A 25,138-nucleotide genomic window follows, 5' to 3' on the forward strand; every position below is an offset into this window, starting at 1 on the left:
GAGTATGCCCTCCCTGTTGTGAATTCCGTTCTCGAACTCCCTCCTGTGGTCATGAATGGTACTTCGGTGAGTTCTGTCCGTGGACTCCCTCTGGTGGCTGTGAGTGGAGCTGCTGGTTCTGAGATTCCTTCTCCAGCTGCCCTCGTTTAGGGCTAGGCTGGATTCTCTATTTAACTCCACTCAGATCGTTACTCCATGCCAGCTGTCAAAGTTCTAGTACTGGTTCAGATCTCTCCTGGATCTTTCTGTGGACCTGTCTACTCCAGCACAAGCTAAGTTCCTGCTTGTTCATTTGTTACATATGTTTTTTCTTGCTAAGTTCTAGTCCAGCTTGCTATCATGAGACTATCTGGCTAGCTGGAAGCTCTGGGGGTGCAGAGTGGCACCACCGCATCGTGAGTCGATGCGGGGGTATTTTTTGCACACTCTGCGAGGTTTTTGTAGCTTTTGTGTTGACCGCAAAGATCCCTTTTCTATCCTCAATCTGTTTAGTTAGACTGGCCTCTCTTTGCTAAAACCTATTTCATTCTGTGTTTGTGATTTCCTCTTATCTCACAGTCAATACTTGTGGGGGGCTGCTTTTACCTTTGGGGAAATTTCTCCGAGGCAAGTGAGGCTTTGTTTCCTTTCTTTAGGGGAAGTTAGCTCTTGGGCTGTGAAGAGGCGTCTAGGCAGAGTCAGGCACGCTTCACGGCTATTTCTAGTTGTGTTGATAGGAGTAGGGTTTGCGGTCAGCAGAGTTCCCATTTCCCCAGAGCTCGTCCCGATTCCGTGTTTAACTATCAGGTCATTTCTGGTGCACCTAACCACCAGGTCCATAACAGTACAGCTGGCCAACAAAGTGTTAATGCATCTCAATAGAGGGAAAAGAGAAGTTCTGAGACCATTTTTTTTTCTCTGCAGTGTGTTTTGCCTTTCTTTTCCCCTTAAACTCTTGGTGGTGCAGAACTTAGGTGTGGATATGGACATTCAAGGTCTGTCCTCTAGTGTAGATCAACTCGCTGCAAGGGTACAAAACATTCAAGATTATGTAGTTCAGAATCCTATGTTGGAGCCTAGAATTCCAATTCCTGAGTTATTTTCTGGGGATAGATCTAAATTTCTGAATTTCAAAAACAATTGTAAACTGTTTCTTGCTCTGAAACCCCGCTCTTCTAGTGACCCTATTCAGCAAGTAAGGATCATTATTTCTTTGTTGTGTGGTGACCCTCAAGACTGGGCATTCGCCCTGGCACCAGGAGATCCTGCATTGCGTAATGTAGATGCGTTTTTTCTGGCGCTGGGTTTGCTTTATGATGAACCGAATTCTGTGGATCAGGCAGAGAAAATTTTGCTGGCTTTGTGTCAGGGTCAGGATGAAGCGGAGGTATATTGCCAGAAGTTCAGAAAGTGGTCTGTGCTTACTCAGTGGAATGAGTGTGCCCTGGCAGCAATTTTCAGAAAGGGTCTTTCTGAAGCCCTTAAGGATGTTATGGTGGGGTTCCCCACGCCTGCTGGTCTGAATGAATCAATGTCCTTGGCCATACAGATTGATCGGCGCTTACGTGAGCGCAAAACTGTGCACCATTTGGCGGTATCCTCTGAGCAGAGGCCTGATCCTATGCAATGTGATAGGACTTTGACCAGAGCTGAACGGCAAGAACATAGACGTCAGAATGGGCTGCGCTTTTACTGAGGTGACTCCACTCATGCTATCTCTGATTGTCCTAAGCGCACTAAGCGGTTCGCTAGGTCCGTCACCATTGGTACTATACAGCCTAAATTTCTTCTGTCCGTTACTCTGATTTGCTCTTTGTCATCCTTTTCTGTTATGGCATTTGTGGATTCAGGCGCTGCCCTGAATTTGATGGACTTAGAGTTTGCCAGGCGCTGTGGTTTTTTCTTGGAGCCCTTGCAGCATCCCATTCCTTTGAGGGGAATTGATGCTACGCCTTTGGCCAACAATAAGCCTCAGTGCTGGACCCAGTTGACCATGTGCATGGCTCCTGCGCATCAGGAGGATATTCGCTTTTTGGTGTTGCATAATCTGCATGATGTGGTCGTGTTGGGTTTGCCATGGCTGCAGGTCCATAATTCAGTATTGGATTGGAAATCAATGTCGTGTCCAGTTGGGGTTGTCAAGGGGTACATGGGGATGTTTCATTATTGTCAATTTCTTCCTCCACTCCTTCTGAAGTCCCTGAGTTTTTGTCAGGTTACCGGGATGTATTTGATGAGCCCAAGTCTAGTACCCTACCTCCTCATAGGGATTGTGATTGTGCTATTAATTTGATTCCTGGTAGCAAGTTCCCTAAGGGACGACTTTTCAATTTGTCTGTGCCAGAACACGCCACTATGCGGAGCTATATAAAGGAGTCCTTGTAGAAAGGGCATATTCTCCCGTCGTCGTCACCATTGGGAGCAGGGTTCTTTTTTGTGGCCAAGAAGGATGGTTCTCTGAGACCTTGTATAGATTACCGCCTTCTTAATAAAATCACGGTCAAATTTCAGTACCCTTTGCCTCTACTGTCTGATTTATTTGCTCGGATTAAGGGGGCTAGTTGGTTCACCAAGATAGACCTTCGAGGGGCGTATAATCTCATGCATATTAAACAGGGCGATGAATGGAAAACAGCATTTAATACGCCCGAGGGCCATTTTGAGTACCTGGTGATGCCATTCGGCCTTTCTAATGCTCCCTCTGTGTTTCAGTCCATTATGCATGACATCTTCCGAAAGTATCTGGATAGATTCATGATCGTATATTTGGATGATATTTTGGTCTTTTCGGATGATTGGGAGTCCCATGTGAAGCAGGTCAGAATGGTGTTCCAGGTCCTTCGTGCCAATTCCTTGTTTGTGAAGGGATCTAAGTGCCTCTTTGGAGTTCAGAAGGTTTCCTTTTTGGGCTTCATTTTTTCCCCTTCTACTATCGAGATGGATCCTGTTAAAGTCCAAGCTATTTATGATTGGACTCGGCCTACATCTGTGAAGAGCCTTCAGAAATTTCTGGGCTTTGCCAATTTTTACCGTCGCTTCATCGCTAATTTTTCTAGTGTTGTTAAACCGTTGACTGATTTGACCAAGAAGGGTGCTGATGTGGTGAATTGGTCCTCTGCGGCTGTTGAGGCTTTTCAGGAGTTGAAACGTCGTTTCTCTTCGGCTCCTGTGTTGTGTCAGCCAGATGTTTCGCTCCCTTTTCAGGTCGAGGTTGATGCTTCTGAAATTGGAGCAGGGGCTGTTTTGTCTCAGAGAAGTTCTGATTGCTCTGTAATGAAGCCATGCGCTTTCTTTTCGAGAAAGTTTTCGCCTGCTGAGCGTAATTATGATGTTGGCAATCGGGAGTTGCTGGCTATGAAGTGGGCATTCGAGAAGTGGCGACATTGGCTTGAAGGAGCCAAGCATCGCGTGGTGGTCTTGACAGATCACAAGAATCTGACTTATCTCGAGTCTGCCAAGCGGTTGAATCCTAGACAGGCTCGTTGGTCACTGTTTTTCTCCCGTTTCAATTTTGTGGTTTCGTACCTTCCGGGTTCTAAGAATGTGAAGGCTGATGCCCTTTCAAGGAGTTTTGTGCCTGATTCTCCTGGGGTTCCTGAGCCGGCTGGTATTCTCAGAGAGGGGGTAGTTCTGTCTGCCATCTCCCCTGATTTGCAGAGGGTGCTGCAGGAGTTCCAGGCTGATAGACCTGACCGTTGTCCAGCGGAGAAACTGTTTGTCCCTGATAGATGGACTAATAGAGTTATCTCTGAGGTTCATTGTTCGGTGTTGGCTGGTCATCCTGGGATTTTTAGTACCAGAGATTTGGTGGCTAGGTCCTTTTGGTGGCCTTCCTTTTCGCGGGATGTGCGTTCTTTTGTGCAGTCTTGTGGGACTTGTGCTCGGGCTAAGCCCTGCTGTTCTCGTGCCAGTGGGTTACTTTTTCCCTTGCCTCTCCCGAAAAGGCCTTGGACGCATGTTTCCATGGATTTTATTTCAGATCTTCCTGTTTCTCAAAGGATGTCGGTCATCTGGGTGGTTTGCGATCACTTCTCTAAAATGGTCCATTTGGTACCCTTGCCTAAATTGCCTTCTTCCTCTGATTTGGTTCCATTGTTTTTCCAACATGTGGTTCGTTTGCATGGCATTCCGGAGAACATCGTGTCTGACAGAGGTTCCCAGTTTGTTTCAAGGTTTTGGCGGTCCTTTTGTGCTAAGATGGGCATTGATTTGTCTTTTTCTTCGGCTTTCCAACCTCACACAAATGGCCAAACCGAACGAACCAATCAGACTTTGGAAACTTATCTGAGATGCTTTGTTTCTGCGGATCAGGATGATTGGGTGACCTTCTTGCCATTGGCTGAGTTCGCCCTTAATAATCGGGCCAGTTCGGCTACTTTGGTTTCGCCTTTTTTTTGTAATTCTGGTTTTCATCCTCGTTTTTCTTCAGGGCAGGTTGAGCCTTCGGACTGTCCTGGTGTGGATTCTGTGGTGGACAGGTTGCAACAAATTTGGACTCATGTGGTGGACAATTTGACCTTGTCCCAAGAGAAGGCTCAACGTTTCGCTAACCGCCGTCGCCGTGTTGGTCCCCGACTTCGTGTTGGGGATTTGGTTTGGTTATCATCTCGTTATGTTCCTATGAAGGTTTCTTCTCCTAAGTTTAAGCCTCGTTTCATTGGTCCTTATAAGATTTCTGAAATTCTTAATCCTGTATCATTTCGTTTGGCCCTTCCTGCTTCTTTTGCCATCCATAATGTGTTCCATAGGTTGTTGCTGCAGAGATATGTGGCGCCTACTGTTCCCTCCGTTGATCCTCCTGCTCCGGTGTTGGTCGAGGGGGAGTTGGAGTATGTGGTGGAGAAGATTTTGGATTCTCGCATTTCGAGACGAAAACTTCAGTACTTGGTCAAATGGAAGGGCTATGGTCAGGAGGATAATTCCTGGGTTGTTGCCTCTGATGTCCATGCTGCCGATTTGGTTCGTGCCTTTCATTTGGCTCATCCTGATCGGCCTGGGGGCTCTGGTGAGGGTTCGGTGACCCCTCCTCAATGGGGGGTACTGTTGTGAATTCCGTTCTCGAACTCCCTCCTGTGGTCATGAATGGTACTTCGGTGAGTTCTGTCCGTGGACTCCCTCTGGTGGCTGTGAGTGGAGCTGCTGGTTCTGAGATTCCTTCTCCAGCTGCCCTCGTTTAGGGCTAGGCTGGATTCTCTATTTAACTCCACTCAGATCGTTACTCCATGCCAGCTGTCAATGTTCTAGTACTGGTTCAGATCTCTCCTGGATCTTTCTGTGGACCTGTCTACTCCAGCACAAGCTAAGTTCCTGCTTGTTCATTTGTTACATATGTTTTTTCTTGCTAAGTTCTAGTCCAGCTTGCTATCATGAGACTATCTGGCTAGCTGGAAGCTCTGGGGGTGCAGAGTGGCACCACCGCATCGTGAGTCGGTGTGGGGGTATTTTTTGCACACTCTGTGTGGTGTTTGTAGCTTGTGTGTTGACCGCAAAGATCCCTTTTCTATCCTCAATCTGTTTAGTTAGACTGGCCTCTCTTTGCTAAAACCTATTTCATTCTGTGTTTGTGATTTCCTCTTATCTCACAGTCAATACTTGTGGGGGGCTGCTTTTACCTTTGGGGAAATTTCTCTGAGGCAAGTGAGGCTTTGTTTCCTTTCTTTAGGGGAAGTTAGCTCTTGGGCTGTGAAGAGGCGTCTAGGCAGAGTCAGGCACGCTCCACGGCTATTTCTAGTTGTGTTGATAGGAGTAGGATTTGCGGTCAGCAGAGTTCCCATTTCCCCAGAGCTCGTCTCGATTCCGTGTTTAACTATCAGGTCATTTCTGGTGCACCTAACCACCAGGTCCATAACACCTCCCCACCTGATGAAGGAACCTGCACTTTCATCTGCGCCTTCCTCTTTTTCCCCGTGTAAGGTGGTATAGTATGCGGGAAGGGGAACCTGAATTTCAGCAGGGTCAGATTCTGGCTGTGTAGAGTGCAAGGGGAATGTAGTGAACTGGGTCAATGTACCAGCAGACTCATGTAGCACTGGCTGGGCAATGGGCAGGATGAGGAAGAAACACAGATATAGGCCCAAATAATAAAGTGGGCTAAATGCAGTTCAAAATTGGTAACAGGACTAACCAGGCGGCATTGCTTTGTTCAGTGGAGGACAACTGTAATGAGAGGCAGACACCGTTAGTAGGGCCCAACCAAACTTGCAGGCCAAATGCTGTTTAACATTTTTAAATATAGGCCGAAAGCCTGAAGATTGAAGCTCAGCTTTGTTCAGTGGAAGAGAACACCAAGGAGCGGCAGACACCGTTAGTAGGCCCCAAACAAACTAGTAGGCCAAATGCAGTTTAATATCTGATATAGGCCGAAAGCCTGAAGATTGAAGCTCAGCTTTGTTCAGTGGAGGACAACACCAAGAAGCGGCAGACACCGTTAGTAATGCCCAACCAAACTTGTAGGCCCAATGCCGTTTTCAAATTCCTATAGGCTGAAAACCTGACAATTGAAGCTCAGCTTTTTTCAGAGGAGGACAGCTGTATTGAGTGGCGCAGACAGACACAGGTAGTAGGCCTTAAATAAAAAAGTTGGCTCTATGCAGGTTTAAATAGGTTACAGGGGTATACAGGTAGCATTGGTGTGGTCAGCGGAGGACAATTGGAAGGAGGGACCGCAGACAGACTTACTAGGCCTAAAATAAAAAAGTAGGCTCTATGCAGGTTTAAATAGGTTACAGGGGTACACAGGCAGCACTGGTGTGGTCAGCGGAGGACGATTGGAAGGAGTGGCGCAGACTTACTAGGCCTAAAATAAAAAAGTAGGCTCTATGCAGTTTTAACTAGGTTACAGGGGTACACAGGCAGCATTGGTGTGGTCAGTGGAGGACGATTGCAAGGAGGGACCGCAGACAGACTTACTAGGCCTAAAATAAAAAAGTAGGCTCTATGCAGGTTTAAATAGGTTACAGGGGAACACAGGCAGCATTGGTGTGGTCAGCGGAGGACGATTGGAAGGAGTGGCGCAGACTTACTAGGCTTAAAATAAAAAAAGTAGGCTCTATGTAGGTTTAGCTAGGTTACAGGGGTACACAGGCAGCATTGGTGTGGTCAGCGGAGGACGATTGCAAGGAGGGACCGCAGACAGACTTACTAGGCCTAAAATAAAAAAGTAGGCTTTATGCAGGTTTATCTAGGTTACAGGGGTACACAGGCAGCATTGGTGTGGTCAGCGGAGGACGATTGCAAGGAGGGACCGCAGACAGACTTACTAGGCCTAAAATAAAAAAGTAGGCTCTATGCAGGTTTAAATAGGTTACAGGGGTACACAGGCAGCATTGGTGTGGTCATCGGAGGACGATTGGAAGGAGTGGCGCAGACTTACTAGGCTTAAAATAAAAAAAGTAGGCTCTATGCAGGTTTAAATAGGTTACAGGGGTACACAGGCAGCATTGGTGTGGTCAGCGGAGGACGATTGCAAGGAGGGACCGCAGACAGACTTACTAGGCCTAAAATAAAAAAGTAGGCTCTATGCAGGTTTAAATCGGTTACAGGGGTACACATGCAGCATTGGTGTGGTTAGCGGAGGACGATTGCAAGGAGGGACCGCAGACAGACTTACTAGGCCTAAAATAAAAAAAGTAGGCTCTATGCAGGTTTAAATAGGTTACAGGGGTACACAGGCACCATCGGTGTGGTCATTGGAGGACGATTGCAAGGAGGGACCGCAGACAGACTTACTAGGCCTAAAATAAAAAAGTAGGCTCTATGCAGGTTTAAATAGGTTACAGGAGTACACAGGCAGCAATGGTGTGGTCAGCGGAGGATGATTGCAAGGAGGGACCGCAGACAGACTTACTAGGCCTAAAATAAAAAAGTAGGCTCTATGCAGGTTTAAATAGGTTACAGGAGTACACGGGCAGCAATGGTGTGGTCAGCGGAGGACGATTGCAAGGAGGGACCGCAGACAGACTTACTAGGCCTAAAATAAAAAAGTAGGCTCTATGCAGGTTTAAATAGGTTACAGGGGTACACAGGCAGCATTGGTATGGTCAGCGGAGGACGATTGGAAGGAGTGGCGCAGACTTACTAGGCCTAAAATAAAAAAGTAGGCTCTATGCAGGTTTAAATATGTTACAGGGGTACACAGGCAGCATTGGTGTGGTCAGCGGAGGACGATTGCAAGGAGGGACCGCAGACAGACTTACTAGGCCTAAAATAAAAAAGTAGGCTGTATGCAGGTTTATGTAGGTTACAGGGGTACACAGGCAGCATTGGTCTGGTCAGCGGAGGACGATTGCAAGGAGGGACCGCAGACAGACTTACTAGGCCTAAAATAAAAAAGGAGGCTCTATGCAGGTTAAAATAGGTTACAGGGGTACACAGGCAGCATTGGTGTGGTCAGCGGAGGACGATTGCACCGAGGGGCAGACACAGTTAGTAGGGCCAAAAAAGTAATAGGAAAAATGCAGTTAAAAATAGGTTACAGGAGTACGCAGGCGGCCTAGCTTTGTTCAGTGGAGGACAACTGTAAGGAGTGTCTGACACTGTTAGTAGGCCAAAATAATAAAGTGAGGTTAATGTCTGGCAAAATTTTTTTTTTACAAGTAAACAGGTGGCATAACTAGTTACAGGGGTGGACTCCTCTGCTGACTTGCAGACAGTGGTAGTTGGCGCAAAGTTTTAACTGGTGTAAATGTAGGACAGGGTCCCTGAATATTTTTACTAGCAACAATCATGTCAACAAATTGGTATTGGCAGTGCCATTGAAGGATTTAACAGCACAGACTAAACAGTGGTGGAGCAGTGAGAGGTAATTTTGCAAGTGGTAGAGCACTGTTTGAGCTGGGGGGGACACTCTCTCGTGGGTGGCGGTACTGGCCCAGGGCCCCTCATGTTACGATGGTGTGTCTGACGTTGGGTGTGCACCACCACCGCCAGAGACACTTCATTGTACTATGAGGGACCCTGTGCCTGTGCCATCGCCCAAAAGTGGGCACACCCACCTGTTCAGCCAAACGGCCCTCGCACGGGTGCTTGCGCCAAGTGGTGACCACGGGCCCGTGGGGGGAGTCAGCCCATTTAGGGAGGTGTAAAAATGGTCTATGGTGGACATACAGCAACTGCAAATGGAGAAATTGGAGCAGTCAGTAAGAGGAGTCCAAAAGCAAGACCTTTTTACAGGAAAGCTAGGTGTCAGCAGGGAAAGGATTGGCAAAATAATTAGAAATCCATGATTGGTTCATTTTAATGAAGGTTAGATCATCAACATTTTGGGTAGCCAGACGAGTCCTTTTTTCAGTCAGTATTGAACCAGCAGCACTGAATACTCTTTCTGATAGCACACTAGCAACTGGGCAAGCAAGCTCTTGTAAAGCAAATTCTGCCAATTCAGGCCAGGTGTCTATTTTGGATGCCCAGTGTTCAAATGGGAATGACGTGTGAGGGAGAACATCGATAAGGGAGGAAAAATAGTTCGTAACCATACTGGAAAAATGTTGTCTCCTGTTACTTTGAATTGATGCTGCAGTACCTGTCGTGTCTGCGGTCATTGCGAAATCACTCCACAATCTGGTCATAAAACCCCTCTGTCCAATGCCACTTCTGATTTGTGCACCTCTAACACCTCTGCAGCTCGTGTGAGAACCATCACCGTCGCTGTGTGCTGGGAATGCCTGAACCAAACGGTCTACAAGAGTTGTTGTTTGGTAGCCAATATTTGCTCAAGGTTCTCATGTGGCATGATATTTTGCAATTTCCCTTTATAACGTGGATCCAGGAGGCAGGCCAACCAGTAATCGTCATCGGTCATCATTTTGATAATGCGGGGGTCCCTTTTTAGGATACGCAAGGCGTAATCCGCCATGTGGGCCAATGTTCCAGGTGTCAGTTCACTGCTTGTGCTGGGTAGAGGAGCACTTTCTGGCAAATCAACATCACTTGTGTCCCTCAAAAACCCTGTACCTGACCTTGCAACTCCACCAGTTTCTATTGCCCCCTGAGAAGCTTCTTCCTCCCATAAATATTCATCCCCATCATCCTCCTCATCCTCCTCCTCTTCGTTGGCCACCTCGTCCAGGAGACTTCCCGGACCAGACAATGGCTGACTGTTATCAAGGCTTCCCTCGTCCTCGGCTGCAGACACCTGCTCCTTTATGTGCGTCAAACTTTGCATCAGCAGACGCATTAGGGGGATGCTCATGCTTATGATGGCGTCGTCTGCACTAACCAGGCGTGTGCATTCCTCAAAACACTGAAGGACTTGACACAGGTCTTGCAGCTTTGACCACTGCACACCTGACAACTCCATGTCTGCCATCCAACTGCCTGCCTGTGTATGTGTATCCTCCCACAAATACATAACAGCACGCCTCTATTCGCACAGCCTCTGAAGCATGTGCAGTGTGGAGTTCCACCTTGTTGCAACGTTGATTATTAGGCGGTGCTGGGGAAGCTTCAAAGATCGCTGATGGTTCTGCATACGGCTGGAGTGTACGGGCGAACGGCGGATTTGCGAGCAAAGTCTTCGCACCTTCAGGAGCAGGGCGGGTAACCCCGGATAACTTTTCAGGAACCACTGCACCACCAGGTTCAAGGTGTAAGCCAGGCAAGGAATGTGTTTCAATTGTGAAAGGGCTATGGCAGCCATAAAATTCCTTCCGTTATCACTGACTACCTTGCCTGCCTCAAGATGTACACTGCCCAGCCATGACTAAGTTTCTTGCTGCCAACTCGGCCAGAACTCGGCCAGAACTTCCGCGGTGTGTCTGTTGTCGCCAAAGCACTTCATTTCCACCACAGCCTGCTGACGCTTACCACTAGCTGTTCCATGATGCGACACCTTGTGTGCAGCACTGGCAGCTGCGGATGGAGTGGTCGTGCGACTGAGGTCCGTGGATGAGCTCTCACTTCTGCTGGAGGACGAGGAGGAGGGGTGGCGAACGCCTACAGCCAACTGTTTCCTAGACCGTGGGCTAGGCAGAACTGTCCCACTATGGCTGTCCCCTGCGGACCCTGCATACACCACATTAACCCAGTATGCCATGATGGACACGTAACGTCCCTGGCCATGCCTACTGGTCCATGCATCTGTTGTGAGGTGCACCTTTCTACTGACAGATTGCCTGAGTGCATGGACAATGCGGTCTTTCACATGCTGGTGGAGGGCTGGGATGGCTTTCCTCGCAAAGAAGTGTCGACTGGGTAGGTCATAGCATGGCACTGCGTAAGCCATCAGGGCTTTGAAAGCTTCGCTTTAAAATCTAACGAGATTAGTCTAGCAATGTGGGCATTCAAACCCTGTGTACGCGGATGAGAAGATGAGTACTTCCTTTTCCTAAGGAGAGTCTCTTGTAGGGTGAGCTGGACTGGAGAGCTGCATATGGTGGAACTAGCGGGGGTGGTGGTGGACATGGCAGACTGAGAGAGGGTTGGTGATGGTATTCTTGCTGTTGTCCTACATACAGTGTTTCCTACCAAGAAACTGGTGATTCCCTGACTGGTTCAGCCTTGCGACAATACCTCCACATTTGCTGCAGGTGGTGTCGTAACTGGTGGGCTTACAGTGATGGAAGGAATGTAGCATTGCTGACTAGCTTTATTGTGAGCGGGTGCAACAACGTTACGGGACGTTTGGTAGTTAGTCCAGTCTTGCAAGTGCATGGTGTTTAAATGTCTATGCATGCAACTTGTATTTAAATTTTTGACATTCTGACCTCTGCTAAAGGTCCTTGAGCATTTCTTACAGATCACTTTGCACTGATCATTCGGATCTTGGTTAAAAAATTGCCAGACTGCACTCTTCCTACTTTCGAATACCATTTCAGGCATTGCACACTGTGCTACTTTAACCGGATGGCCACGCTGTCCTACAACTGTTTTTGGTTTGAACACACGTTTTTGTCCAGATACGGGCCTGGCAGATGAAAGCTGTTGCGATGTTGATGCCTGCTGCAGCTCCTCCTCCTCCGCTTCAGAGCTACTGCCAGTGGCACCCTGTTCCCCCAATGGCTGCCAATCGGGGTCAACAACTGGGTCATCTATCACCTCCTCTTCTATGTCCTGTGCACCTTCCTCTGTGTCACCGTGTAAGCCGGTGCTATAGCGTTCGGGACGGGGCACCATAGTGTCATCAGGGTCAGATTCTGGCTCAGTATACTGCGAGGGCAATGTTGTGATCTGAGTCAATGGAACAGCATAAAAATCTAGCTGTGGATGTGCATCTGTGCACTCCATGTCCGATTCATCTTGTAATGGGCTGTGAACTATTTCACTTTCTAACCCTGGCACAGTATGTGTAAAGAGCTCCATGGAGTAAACTGTAGCGTCACCTGCTGCATCCTTCACTTTTGCATTGGGTGAAGGACACAAGGAAGTGACTCGATCCTGACCGGGAGCATCCACTGACGACGCGCTGCTTTTAAATTTTGCACTTTCCGAAGAGGAGGCGAAAGAGCTAGAGGCAGAGGCAGCAAGGAAAGCCAAAACTTTTTCCTGCTGCTCCGGCTTTAAAAGCGGTTTTCCTACTCCCAGAAAAGGGAGCCTTCGAGGCCTTGTGTAGCCAGATGATGACACTGGCTCAGCAACTCGAGACTTAGGTGCTATATTGCTTTTCCCACGACCACCTGATGCTCCACCACCACTACCATCATTACCAGCTGGCAATGAACGCCCACGGCCATGACCTCTTCCACCAGACTTCCTCATTCTTGGAAAATGTAACCAAACTAACAACTGTTATATGGTACTGTAAAACCAGGTAGAAGGTGTACGTAAACTTATTGTTAATTTAAATCTCACTTTACAGGTGTGGGAGACTGTTTGAAAATCAGGCCCACTGTATTACACTACACAGTTTGAGTGGCAGAAAGCGACTGACATATATGGCACAAACAGGACTGACGCAGATGCACTCAGTGGCAATATAAATCTCCCTTTTTATGTGTGGGAGACAGCAGAAAAAAATCAGGCCCACTATATTACACTACAGTTTGAGTGGCAGACAGTGGCTGGCAGATATGCCACAAACAGGATTGACGCAGATGCACTCAGTGGCAGTATAAATCTCCCTTTTTATGTGTGGGAGACAGCAGAAAAAAAAACAGGCCCACTGTATTACACTACAGTTTGAGTGGCAGACAGTGGCTGCCACAAACAGGACTGATGCAGATGCACTTAGTGGCAATAGAAATTTCCCTTTATAGGTGTGGGAGACTGCTGGGAAAATCAGGCCCACTGTATTACACCACACAGCTTCAGTGGCAGACAGTGGCTAGCAGATATATATAAAAAAAGGGACTGTGCTACAATAACAATCTCCCTACAGTGATCTCAGGACAAGTATGGCAGCCAGCAGTAAAAAGGACTGCTGCACACAAAAGTGTGGACAAACAAAGAAACAAGAGAACTGTGCAGAAAGAAGCAACAGGATTTTTGCTTTGAAAAAAGCAGTTGGTTTGCTCAGCGGCATACACACAGCAATGAAGCTATCAGGGAGCCTTATAAGCTATAGAGTTGATGCACAGAAATCTAGCCTCCACTGTCCCTGCAAAGAAAAGGTGGTGTTGGACAGTGGAAATCGCTACAGCACAAGTGGTTTGGGGGTTTATATTTTCTCCCTAAGGGTATGTGCACACGTCCGGATTTCTTGCAGAAATTTCCTGAAGAAAACCGGAAATTTTCTGCAAGAAATCCGCATTTTTTTTTTGCGTTTTTTTCCCCGTTTTTTCGCGGTTTTTTTAGCATTCTGCAAGCGTAATTAGCTTGCAGAATGCTAAAGTTTTCCAAGCGATCGCTTGGAAAACTGACTGAAAAGTTGGTCACACTTGTCAAACATACTGTTTGACAAGTGTGACCAACTTTTTACTATAGATGCTGCTTATGCAGCATCTATAGTAAAAGATAGAATGTTTAAAGATAATAAAAAAAATTAAAAAATGGTTATACTCACCTGCAGACAGCCAATCTCCTCAGCGGCGTCCATTCCTATAGATGCCGGTGTGGTTCAGGACCTTCGATGACGTCGCGGCTTGTGATTGGTCGCGTGAGTCACATGAGCGGTCACGCGACCAATCACAAGACAGCGACGTCATCACAGGTCCTGAACCACACCATCTATAGGAACGGAAGAGAGATCATGCACCGGAGAGGCGGGAACACTTCGGGGGCCATCAGAGGGTGAGTATATCACTATTTTTTATTTTAATTCTTTTTTTTTTACCAATTATATGGGTACCAACCGCACATAATCTGCTTACTTCCCGCATGGTGTGCACAGCCCCGTGCGGGAAGTAAGCAGATCAATGCACTCCTAGGTGTGCGGAATCCCCGCAATCCGCATTTTTAATGAACATGTTGCTTTTTTTTCCGCGATGCGATTTTTTCGCGGAAAAAATCACAACATTTGCACAAAAAATGCGGAATACCCTGTAAATAATAGGAGGCATATGTAAGCGTTTTTTTCGCGTTTTTATCACGTTTTTATAGTGAAAAAACACGAAAAAAACGTAAAAAATCCTGAACGTGTGCACATGGCCTAACAATATCCCTACTTCTGATGAAGCTGCAGCAACCTCTCCCTATGCTACGATCGGCAGAAGTAAGATGGCGGTCGGCGTACACGCCCCTTTATAGCCCCTGTGACGCTGCAGAAAGCAAGCCAATCACTGTAATGCCCTTCTCTAAGATGGAGGGGACTGAGACCTATGTCATCGTGCTGCCCACACTCTGTGTCCACCTTCATTGGCTGAGAAATGGCGCTGAATGCGTCATATGAAACGCGACTTTGGCGCGAAGATTGCCGACCGCGTGGCCGATCCCACACTGGGATCGGCTCGGGTTTCACGAAACCCGACTTTGCCAAAAGTCGGTGACTTATGAAATTGAACGATCCGTTTCGCTCAACCCTAATAGAGAGCATTCTAGAACACTATGTGAGGGCGTACAGATGCTGGCCGGACCTTATATGGTGACAGGCTCCCACATGTAAAAGCCGTCCTGCAAGATTCCAGCCGCTGGCAAACTTAAGAAAATAATCATTCTTCTTCTCATAAGCTAATCAGCAGTAAATAAATTATTCGCCAAGACACTTATCGATCACATGTCAGTTTCCAGTGTCTGTCCATATTGCAGGATAAACAAGACATACCAGTTTAAGAACCTTCATTGCTTTATATACTGTGCCTGTATGTATTTATTCAAGGCAACAGATCAGACATATTAAAAAGCAAATGACATGTGCCAAGATACTCATCATGCTGTGTGGAGAGTGTCCTCTGGTCCTGGGGGCTGCTCCTCAGGCTCCTCCCAGTCAGATGCAGACATCATGTGTAGGCAGTGAGCTCAGGTCACAGTCAGAGGCAGAGTCCCCCTACGTCCCCGGCTGCTGCTGCTGGAGCTGATCACTTCTCTGCAGCACAGGAGCTTTGAGCACAGCGCGCTCAGCCGGGATTGGGTGACTGGTGAGTGACCTCCCTTCCCCCTCTCCTCCATAGACTGCAGAAGAGCGATCACATGACTCACTCCCTGCACTCTGATTGGAGGCCTACTCTTCCTTCTCTCTGCTGACCCCCTGTGAGCGTTTGTACCGTGCATGTTACTTTAGCTACATACACAGTACAAACGCAGGGGAAATTAAAGATAAATATTGACCGGATGCAGGGGCCCCTAACCCCGGCCCTGACAGTAGCGTAGCTCCGGGTAGGCCCCCTCAGAGCACAGGGATTTATGGGACAAGGCTAACCTCCACTGTGCAACAAATTTCAGGGAAGTTCTTGTCCCCTGAGAAAATGTTATTGTATCTTATAGATTTTGATATGCTGAACATGAATATGTGCTCCAAAAGTCTGTATCACATAAGGTTTTTAACCCCTTCATGACCGGAGTTTTTTTCGATTTTTCGTTTTTATTTTTCGCTCCCTTTCGTTCCAGAGCCATAACTTTTTTATTTTTCCATCAGTATGGCCGTGTGAGGGCTTTTGTTTTGCGGGACGAGCTGATATTTTTAATGATTCCACTTTTGTGCCGATTCATTTTTTTGATCTCTCATTATTGCGTTTCAATTCAATGTCGCAGCAACCAAAAAAACGCCGTTTAGCGATCAGGTTAATCCTTTTTTTATTGATAGATCAGGCTATTCTGATTGCGGTGATACCAAATATGTTTAGGAATTTTTTTTGTTTTATTTTGAATGGGGCGAAAGGGGGATGATTTGAACTTTCATATATTTTTTTATTTCTCTTTCCCCCATGATGGCACCACGGAGAGAGGGATCTGCCCTCAGGGACAGGAAACCTACAGGTGAAAAAGGCGGTACCTCTCTCCCACATCAGTTGGTTTCCTGTCACTGAGGGGGAACCTACAGCACGTACCTGAGAGTCTTCATGGGATGCCGGGGGCCGATCCAGTACGGTGTCAGGCAGTGGGGATCCCTGCCTCGGCTGGGTCGGTTAACTCTTTTACCCTGAAGCACCACCGCCGGGGTCGGCAGACCTTGAGGGTGAGTGGGGAGAGGCAGTGAAGGAGGAACAAGTCTGCCTCTCCAAAGAGAAAAAGAAAAAAACTAAACAAAAACAAAAAAAAAAACAAACAACCCTTTTTTCCCCATAAGTGGCGGCGGTCACTTCAAAGGGGTCCTCCGCAGCAGTCGCACAGCATAAGGGTGGCAGCGGCAACTGCGTTCATGCGGCACAGGTCTCCACCACCGGAGGCACCTGAAACCGGGGGAGGGGTAGGCGCCGGCAATTGCATGCAGCAGTAGTGGCAGTAGGAGGTTGGCGGCGGCCTCAGTATCCACGCGACGCTGATCTGCTATACAAACCTGCAGATATGCAGGACTGGGGAATAGCGGAGACATCGACAATGGCACACGCGCGCATTACCCTTTAGAAAAATGAGCGGTGGGGCACTTCCGGGCTTGCAGTGCACATGCTTGAACCATCATTTCCGCTAGGGGCGCGGTGCATCACTGGGGATAGTGTTCGCGCCGCACCACGCTTTCTGAGGCGTTAGGAGGAGCTGGACTATTTAAAACAAATCTTGAAGGGGGACAGAAACACCTATAGTCACGATGAGTGACCATGAGCAGCAGGTTGTGCAGGAGGCCGTACAACAATCCCCTAAACAAACGCAGATGCAGCAGCAAAAACACCAGCAGCGCCAGCATCCACAGCGCCAGCGCAAAGGAGATACCTCTTCCCAGCAGCACAGCAGCAGTGGCCACTCAGGATCTCAGCGCAGTCGAAAGCTCCAGCAAGACATCATGGCCAGAAGTGGATCCAGTTGTGGACATAATCCCTAGGCCTGAGACGGTACCTCTCTTTTCTGCAGGAGGGTGAGTGATCTCCGCGAAAGTCCGTATTTTAATGTGGGGTTGTTATCTTTTTTTTCCTAGGGAAGAAAATGTGTAACAAAATCTAAGCACAGAGCATGCGCTATATGCAAGGATGAGCTACCCACTGCATGGGAGAAAAAGCTCTGCGGCGCGTGCATGAAACAAACAATTCAGGAAAAATCCCTGAATTTTGCCTTAGACCTTAAAACGCTGATAAAAAGTCAGGTAGAAGACGCCCTTAAAGGCATTAAAACCTCAAAGAAAAAACGTAAATCCAGACATAAGTCTCTGGAATCTAGGTTTGTGAGTCAGAAAGTGAATTATCTGATTCTAGTAAATCATCATCTTCCGAGTCTTCTTCATCATCCTCAGAGGGGGGTCGTAGCTGCTTCCCAATTGAAGAAACAGATGCCCTTTTAAAAGCCATCAGGGCCACTATGGTACTGGTAGATGAACGGCCTAAAAAAATGGCCTAAGATCTAATGTTCAGTGGCCTAGAACAGAAAAAACGAAGGGCTTTCCCGATAAACGAAAAAATCCATTCCCTAATTAAAAGGGAATGGAAAAAAACAGGTAAAAAGGTCCTCCTAACTCCTAAAAAAAAGTATCCTTTTGATGACCCTGCTTGCTCCCTATGGAATTAAGGTGCCAAAGTTAGACGTAGCTATAGCAAAGGCCTCTAAAAAATTCACCCTGCCCTTTGAAGAAATGGGGACATTAAAAGATCCTATGGATGAGAAAGCGGAAACTTTTTTAAAGAGCGCATGGGAAGCGGCAGGGGGAGGATTGAAAGCAGCCACATGTACTGCCTGGGCCTTAATGGTTTAGTTGGATCACTTAAATTCCCAACTAAAAGAGAAGGTCTCTAGAGAATCAATTCAAAAATCAGTTTCAGTAATTAAAGGAGCAGCAGCTTTCCTGGCGGAAGCATCAGTAGATTCGGCTAGATTGGCAGCCAGGTCCGCCACCTTCTCAAACGCTGCAAGGTGAACTTTGTGGCTCAAATGTTGGCCAGGAGACCTACAAACCAAGACTAAATTGTGCTCAATCCCGTGCGAAGGTGAATTCCTAATTGGTTCAACCTTGGATGACATCCTAGACAAGGCAGGGGACAAGAAAAAATCCTTTCCCGGTTTCCCCAACCTATCATACAGGCGGCCTTTTCGGAATAAATATTTATGCGAAGAAAGCCCCCAAAGGGAAACAAAGAGGGATGGGAATAGAAAAGAAATAAAACAAAGGATTTATGTTCAATAAAACCCCTGATAACAAAAACCCCCAATGAAGGTGTTCCCCGGGTCGGAGGAAGATTGACCGACTTTCTCCCGGCCTGGGAAAAAATATCCAGGCGCTCTTGGATATTGGACATAATAAGGGATGGTTTAAAATTAAAATTCCATACCCTTCCAAACAATTCCTTCATAATAACGCCCCAAAAAACATCAGACGAGCAGTTGGCACTTCAAGGGGAAATCTTGAGTCTGATAGAGAAAGGCGTATTGCAAGATGTCCCTTACCTGGAAAAACGCAAAGGTTTCTACTCCCCTCTCTTCCTTCGCAGAAAGCCAGACGGGTCATACAGAACAATCATAAATTTAAAAAAACTGAACAGTTGTCTGGAGGTCCAACATTTCAAAATGGAAACAATAAAATCTTGTGTAAAAATGTTTTTTCCATCATGTTTCATGACTGTATTGGACTTAAGAGACGCATACTACCATGTTCCCATCCACAAGAGCCACCGGAAATTCCTGAGAGTTGCAGTAACAATGCAGGGGGAGGTTAAACATTACCAGTTCAGGGCATTCCCTTTCGGCCTGGCCATAGCTCCGAGAATGTTCACAAAGATTATGGCGGAAGTGATGGCCCACATAAGAGAACGAAACATCCTAACAGTCCCATATTTGGACGATCTCTTGGTAATAGGCGCCTCCTCCAACCACTGCAAACAACAGTTGGACTCAGTCATGAGATCTCTAACGAGTCTAGGGTGGATGTTGCATTTATTCAAATCCAAAATTGTATCGAGTCAGATACAGGAGTATTTGGGGATAATTCTAGACTAGAGTGACCAGAAATGTTATCTTCCACCAGGGAAGATTCAGAATATGATGCAGATGGTATCACATCTGAGAGACTTCCTGATCACTACCCTAAGAAAGGCCATGTCCCTGCTGGGATCAATGACAGCCTGCATCCCGGCAGTGCAATGGGCTCAAGCCCATACCCGGGACCTACAATGGGAGATCTTAGACATAGGTGCTTCTCTGCACGGAAATTTTGAGGGTCGGTTAAACATCTCATCAAAAACGGTAGACTCCTTAGCATGGTGGGCGGAGTCAGTCAATTTAACCAGGGGGGTTCCCTGGGTATTATCAACACCAAAGATCCTAACCACGGATGCAAGTCCTTTGGGGGTGGGGTGCACATCTACAAAATCAGGTAGCTCAGGGGGACTGGTCTCAGAATCAACAACCAGCCTCCTCAAACATGAAAGAATTACTAGCAGTAAAACTAGCTCTCATCCACTTTCTGGACTCTCTTTGTTCCCACCACGTAAGGGTGTTCTCGGACGACCAGGTAGTGGTAGCATACCTAAACCACCAGGGGGTACCAGATCTCGATCTTTGATGGAGGCAACAAAAGCCATCCTTCATCTAGCAGAACACAATCTAAGGTCACTGACAGCGCTACACAAGTTGAATACGTCTAAAACAAGGGGAGTGGGAATTAAACCAGTCAGTATTCAATCAGATTGTAAAGCTCTGGGGGCAACCAGAGATAGACTTATTTGTGAGCAGTCGGAATCAGAAAATAGAAACCTTCTATTCAATTGACCCTTGGGGGGCCCAGTAGCTTTAGATGCCTTCACAATACACTGGAATTATCATCTTGCTTATGCTTTTCCACCCATAGCCCTAATCCCCTTAGTATTGAGGAAGATGCGGGAAGACAAAGCAAGGGTGATTGTAGTAGCGCCCTTCTGGCCTCGGAGAATATGGTTCTCATGGCTATCTCAGACCCATGGGTCCTCCCGGACATTCCAGACCTTTTGTCCCAAGGACCAGTATATCACCCACAAATAGAAAATTTACACATGACAGCTTAGCTTTTGAGAGGGAACTACTAAGCAGTAGGGGGTTTTCTCCAAACTTAGTATCGACCCTACTGCAGAGTAGAAAACCTGTAACCACTAAAGCATACAGGAAGGTATGGAAAAAATTCATTTCAGTATCCGATTCTGACTTGACTGGGGAAATTCCAATAAACAAAATCTTGGAATTTTTGCAGAAAGAGTTGGAGCAGGGTCTGTCCACCAGCACCTTAAAGGTCCAGGTGGCAGCCTTGGGAGCATTGTACAACTATGACTTAGACAAAAATCATTGGATAGCAAGATTTATTAGAGCCTCAAGTAGATCCAGGCCTATCTCCCTCCATACTACTCCTCCCTGGGACCTACACTTAGTTTTGAAGGCACTAACTAAAACTCCTTTTGAGCCCCTACCTGAAGTTCCTTTAAAAAGCTTACCCCTTAAGGCCTCCCTTTTGGTGGCTTTAACTTCAGCCCGTCATGTTAGTGATATGCAAGCCTTATCAGCGTACCCACCCTTCACGCAAACTCTTGATGATAGAGTCATTCTTAGAACCGACCCAGCTTACCTCCCGAAAGTTGCATCACAGTTCCATAGAACCCAGGAAATCTCACTACCCTCTTTCTGCCCCAATCCCAAAAGTGAAGGGGAAGAAGTGCTACATACATTAGATGTAAGGAGATGCCTGGTCCAATACCTAATAGCTACTAAGGAGTGTAGAAAGGATAGGGCTCTGTTTGTCTGCTTCCAGGGTCCACGAAAAGGACAAAAAGCATCAAAGGCCACACTGGCGAGATGGATAAGAGATGCCATCACCCTATCCTACTCCTCCCGTGGAACAGCTGTCCCAGAGGGGATAAGAGCCCATTCAATGAGAGCGGTGGCATCGTCTTGGGCTGAGAAAGACGGCGCTTCAATAGAGCAGATCTGTAGAGCCACCATTTGGTCTTCTCCCTCTTCATTCTTTAAGCTCTACCGCTTAGACTTGACCTCTTCTTCAGACCTCACTTTCGGGAAAAGGGTTCTGGAAGTAGTGGTCCCCCCCTAATGTACAATCTATGTAAATCTCTCCGTGGTGCCGTCATGGGGGAAAGAGAAAATCGTAGGTACTTACCGATAACGGTATTTCGCTGATCCCTTGATGGCACCCGTACCTTCCCTCCCTTACACATAGGTGTGCACACTAGAATTAATTGGTTATTGATAGCCACGCGGTGCCTCTGTTCAGTTTAAATTGAATAATTTTTGTTTAAACCATCTTGAGTTGCAGCTGAAAGTTCTGTATAATGCTCTGTAAACCAACTGATGTGGGAGAGAGGTACCGCCTTTATCACATGTAGGTTTCCTGTCACCGAGGGCGGATCCCTCTCTCCGTGGTGCCGTCATGGGATCAAAGAAATACCGTTATCGGTAAGTAACTACGATTTTTTTTTCAGATTTTTAAAAACATTTTTTTTGCCATGCTTCAATAGCCTCCATGGGAGACTAGAAGCTGGCACAACTTTATTGCCTCTGCTACATAGAGGCGATGCTGAGATCGCCCCTATGTAGTAGAATTACAGCAATGCTATGAGCACTGTCCACAGGGTGGTGTTCCCAGTAATCTGGCATCAACAACCATAGAGGTCTCAAGGAGACCTCTGGTTGTTATGCCAGCACACCCCTGACCCTGATCATATGATGGGGGTCACCGGTTCGCGCATTTCCTGCCAGATGGCCGGAAGCGCTTGTTAAAAGAGTTTGACAGTGGCATTTAGCTAGTTAATAGGCGCTGGCAGATCGCGATTCCACCCGTGCCTATTGCGGGCACATGGCAGATAATAAGTACTTGCATATGTGTAGATCAGCGAGTTATGTTATTTCAGTGGAAAATTCAGAATATACTGTTTCAGAAAAATTTCATATATGAGTTTTTAGAATTATAGCAGAATATTATAATGTTTCGTATCATTTCTCAAAAACATTATGTGATAGGAAAATTCTGAAGTCATTTCTGTAATTAGCATGAAAAAATCTCAGGATCAGGAACATTCAAGATTGTCCAAGGGACAAAACCTTTGTAACATAGTGTTATTATCAGATATTGTAGAGCTTCAGTAACGCAAATTTAAAAAGCAATGCAACACATATTCATCCACAGGACACTTTTTGGGTCTGAATTATTTACAAATTTACAACTTACTCCCTGCAGTCAAATTGATGGACTTTTTCCTACATTTATTTTCATTCAATATCCAACGTTCATAGCAATTATGTCTCTATAGATGAGCTTTGCTAATGGTAAAAAAAGGTCTTATTTTTCTCAAAGGTCGAAGCTAAAGACTAGCCACCAAGGCAAATTAAATACGTTTACCTTGCTTTTATTTAATTATCTTTAACAATTCTCTAAAACATTGACATTTTACAGGTTGATGGACAGACAGTGACACTGCCGATTCTTCTGGCACCTTATGTTGATGTATTCATCAGTGGTTGGAATGTTTTGGTGACAACAGGCTTTGGACTGCAAGTCAGTTATGATGGAAACCAGAGAGTCCAAGTAAATATCCCAGGATACTACTCTGGTAAAGTGTGTGGACTTTGTGGAAACTTCAATGGAAACCCTGCTGATGATTTCCTGAGTCCGGATGGTGTACTAGAACCAGACTCAAATAGTCTTGGAAACAGTTGGCAGGTTGATAATGATACAAGGTAACATATTTGTTATCCTTGATTTGAGTGTATATTTTTTCTTATAAATTAATTTCTGTCTTTTTTATGTCTAATTGTGTTGATGAGTGATATGCATTTATTGGTTTCTTTTAAAGCTGTACTCCAGGAGTTGACCATCCATCCGGTTGTACTGATGAAGAAAAAGAAACCATTGCCAGTAACAGCTTCTGTGGAATCATTACAGACAAGAATGGACCATTCAAAGACTGTCACGATGTTATCAATCCTCTAGTTTACTTTGATAACTGTGCATACGATTTGTGTGAAACCAACCTGGATGGGGAGATTCTGTGTGATAGTCTACAATCCTATGCTGGGTCTTGTCAGTCTCAAAATGTTAATATTGAAGAGTGGAGAAATGACACTTTCTGTCGTAAGTAGATTCTGTCTATTACCCATTTAAACCTCTTCATATGCACTCCCATTATTATTAAACACACACTATGTGGTAAAGTATTCATCCACTACTAAAAGTCTTGGGAACACATATTATTATAATCTTCATATGTCAGTATATCAACTAAAAAAATTAGCACAATTTTCCGATACCCGTAGCGTCTCCATTTTTCGTGATCTGGGGTCGGGTGAGGGCTTATTTTTTGCGTGCTGTGCTGACATTTTTAATGATACCATTTTGGTGCAGATATTTTCTTTTGATCTTCTGTTATTGCATTTTAATGCAATGTTGCGGCAACCAAAAAAACATAATTCTGGTGTTTTGAATTTTTTTCTCACTACGTTGTTTAGCGATCAGGTTAATCTTTTTTTATTGATAGATCGGGCAATTCTAGACGCAGAGATACCAAATATATGTAGGTTTGATTTTTATATTGTTTTATTTTGATTTTTATATTGTTTTATTTTGAATGGGGCGAAAGGGGGGTGATTTAAACTTTTATATTTTATGTTTTTCAAAATTTTTAAAACTTTTTTTTTTTACTTTTGCCATGCTTCAATAGCCTCCATGGGAGGCTAGAAGCTAGCATAGCCTAATCGGCTCTGCTGCATAGCAGCGATCATCAGATCGCTCCTATGCAGCTGAATTGCAGGCTTGCTATGAGCGCCGAACACAGGGTGGCGCTCATAGCAATCCGGCATCAGTAACCATAGAGGTCTCAAGGAGACCTGTGGTTACTATGCCAATGCATCGCTGACCCCCGATCATGTGATGGGGTCGGCGATGCGAGCATTTCCGGCTGCACGGCTGGAAGCGCCGGATAAATGCCGCTGTCAGCATTTGACAGCGGCATTTAACTGGTTAATAGCGTCGGGTGAATCACGATTTCACCCGCCGCTATTGCGGGTCCATGTCAGCTGTTCAAAACAGCTGACATGTCCCAGCTTTGATGCGGGCTCACCGCCGGAGTCCACATCAAAGCAGGGGACCCGACCTCCGCAGTAATAGTACGGCGGAGGTTGGGAAGGGGTTAAAATATTCCCAGTGCCTATTAGTAGCCAAAGGCATTCTGATTTTTCTGCTAAATAGACAGACAATTATTGTCTTTGCTCTCACATGTTACGTGTGTTTATTGAAGTCCAAAATTGTATACCTATGAAAATCTGGTGACAGTCTACAAAATGAATTTTCTGTTTTATTTCAGTACTTGATGGTTATGATGAAATCATGGTGTTTGCAGTGTGATCTTCTGAGTGATTAACAGATTAAAAAAAATCCTTAAATAATTGAGTGGAAGGTTCAGTTCTTATCTAATCTGTGATAAATGGCTACTCTAGTACTTAAAGGGTTGTTCCTGTCTTCATAAATGGGTATTCTTGTACAGTGCTTGTAAACACAAGCATATTTGCATTTTTTAGCTTATTGACACTTTCTGCCATTTTTGAGATTTCTTTTTGTATAATACTCTTCGCCATGGAGACTGAGTACTCCTGCCAAGCTGCAGAACAAGCGCAGTGCTTAGAAGTTCTTTTCTATTGCACTGTATTGAATCTGTCCTGGATCCCTGGACTGTGGGGTTACCTTCTTATTTCAGCGCAATGCTTATAAGCTATGCAGGAGTGATGGTCAGTTTACTACACA

The 25,138-nt window shown here is 46.0% G+C and overlaps 1 protein-coding gene across 1 annotated transcript in view; it reads left to right on the forward strand.

The window, feature by feature from the left end:
- LOC143767563 (zonadhesin-like) overlaps positions 1–25,138 on the forward strand; it is a 316,930-nt gene that overhangs the window by 106,746 nt on the left and 185,046 nt on the right. Inside the window, exons 9-10 of the mRNA XM_077255972.1 lie at positions 22,796–23,079; positions 23,196–23,473. Coding sequence (XP_077112087.1) covers positions 22,796–23,079; positions 23,196–23,473 — 562 coding nt within the window. The remainder of the gene's footprint in view (positions 1–22,795; positions 23,080–23,195; positions 23,474–25,138) is intronic.

This window comes from Ranitomeya variabilis, chromosome 4, assembly GCF_051348905.1.
Source record: "Ranitomeya variabilis isolate aRanVar5 chromosome 4, aRanVar5.hap1, whole genome shotgun sequence".
NCBI classification, from domain to species: domain Eukaryota; kingdom Metazoa; phylum Chordata; class Amphibia; order Anura; family Dendrobatidae; genus Ranitomeya; species Ranitomeya variabilis.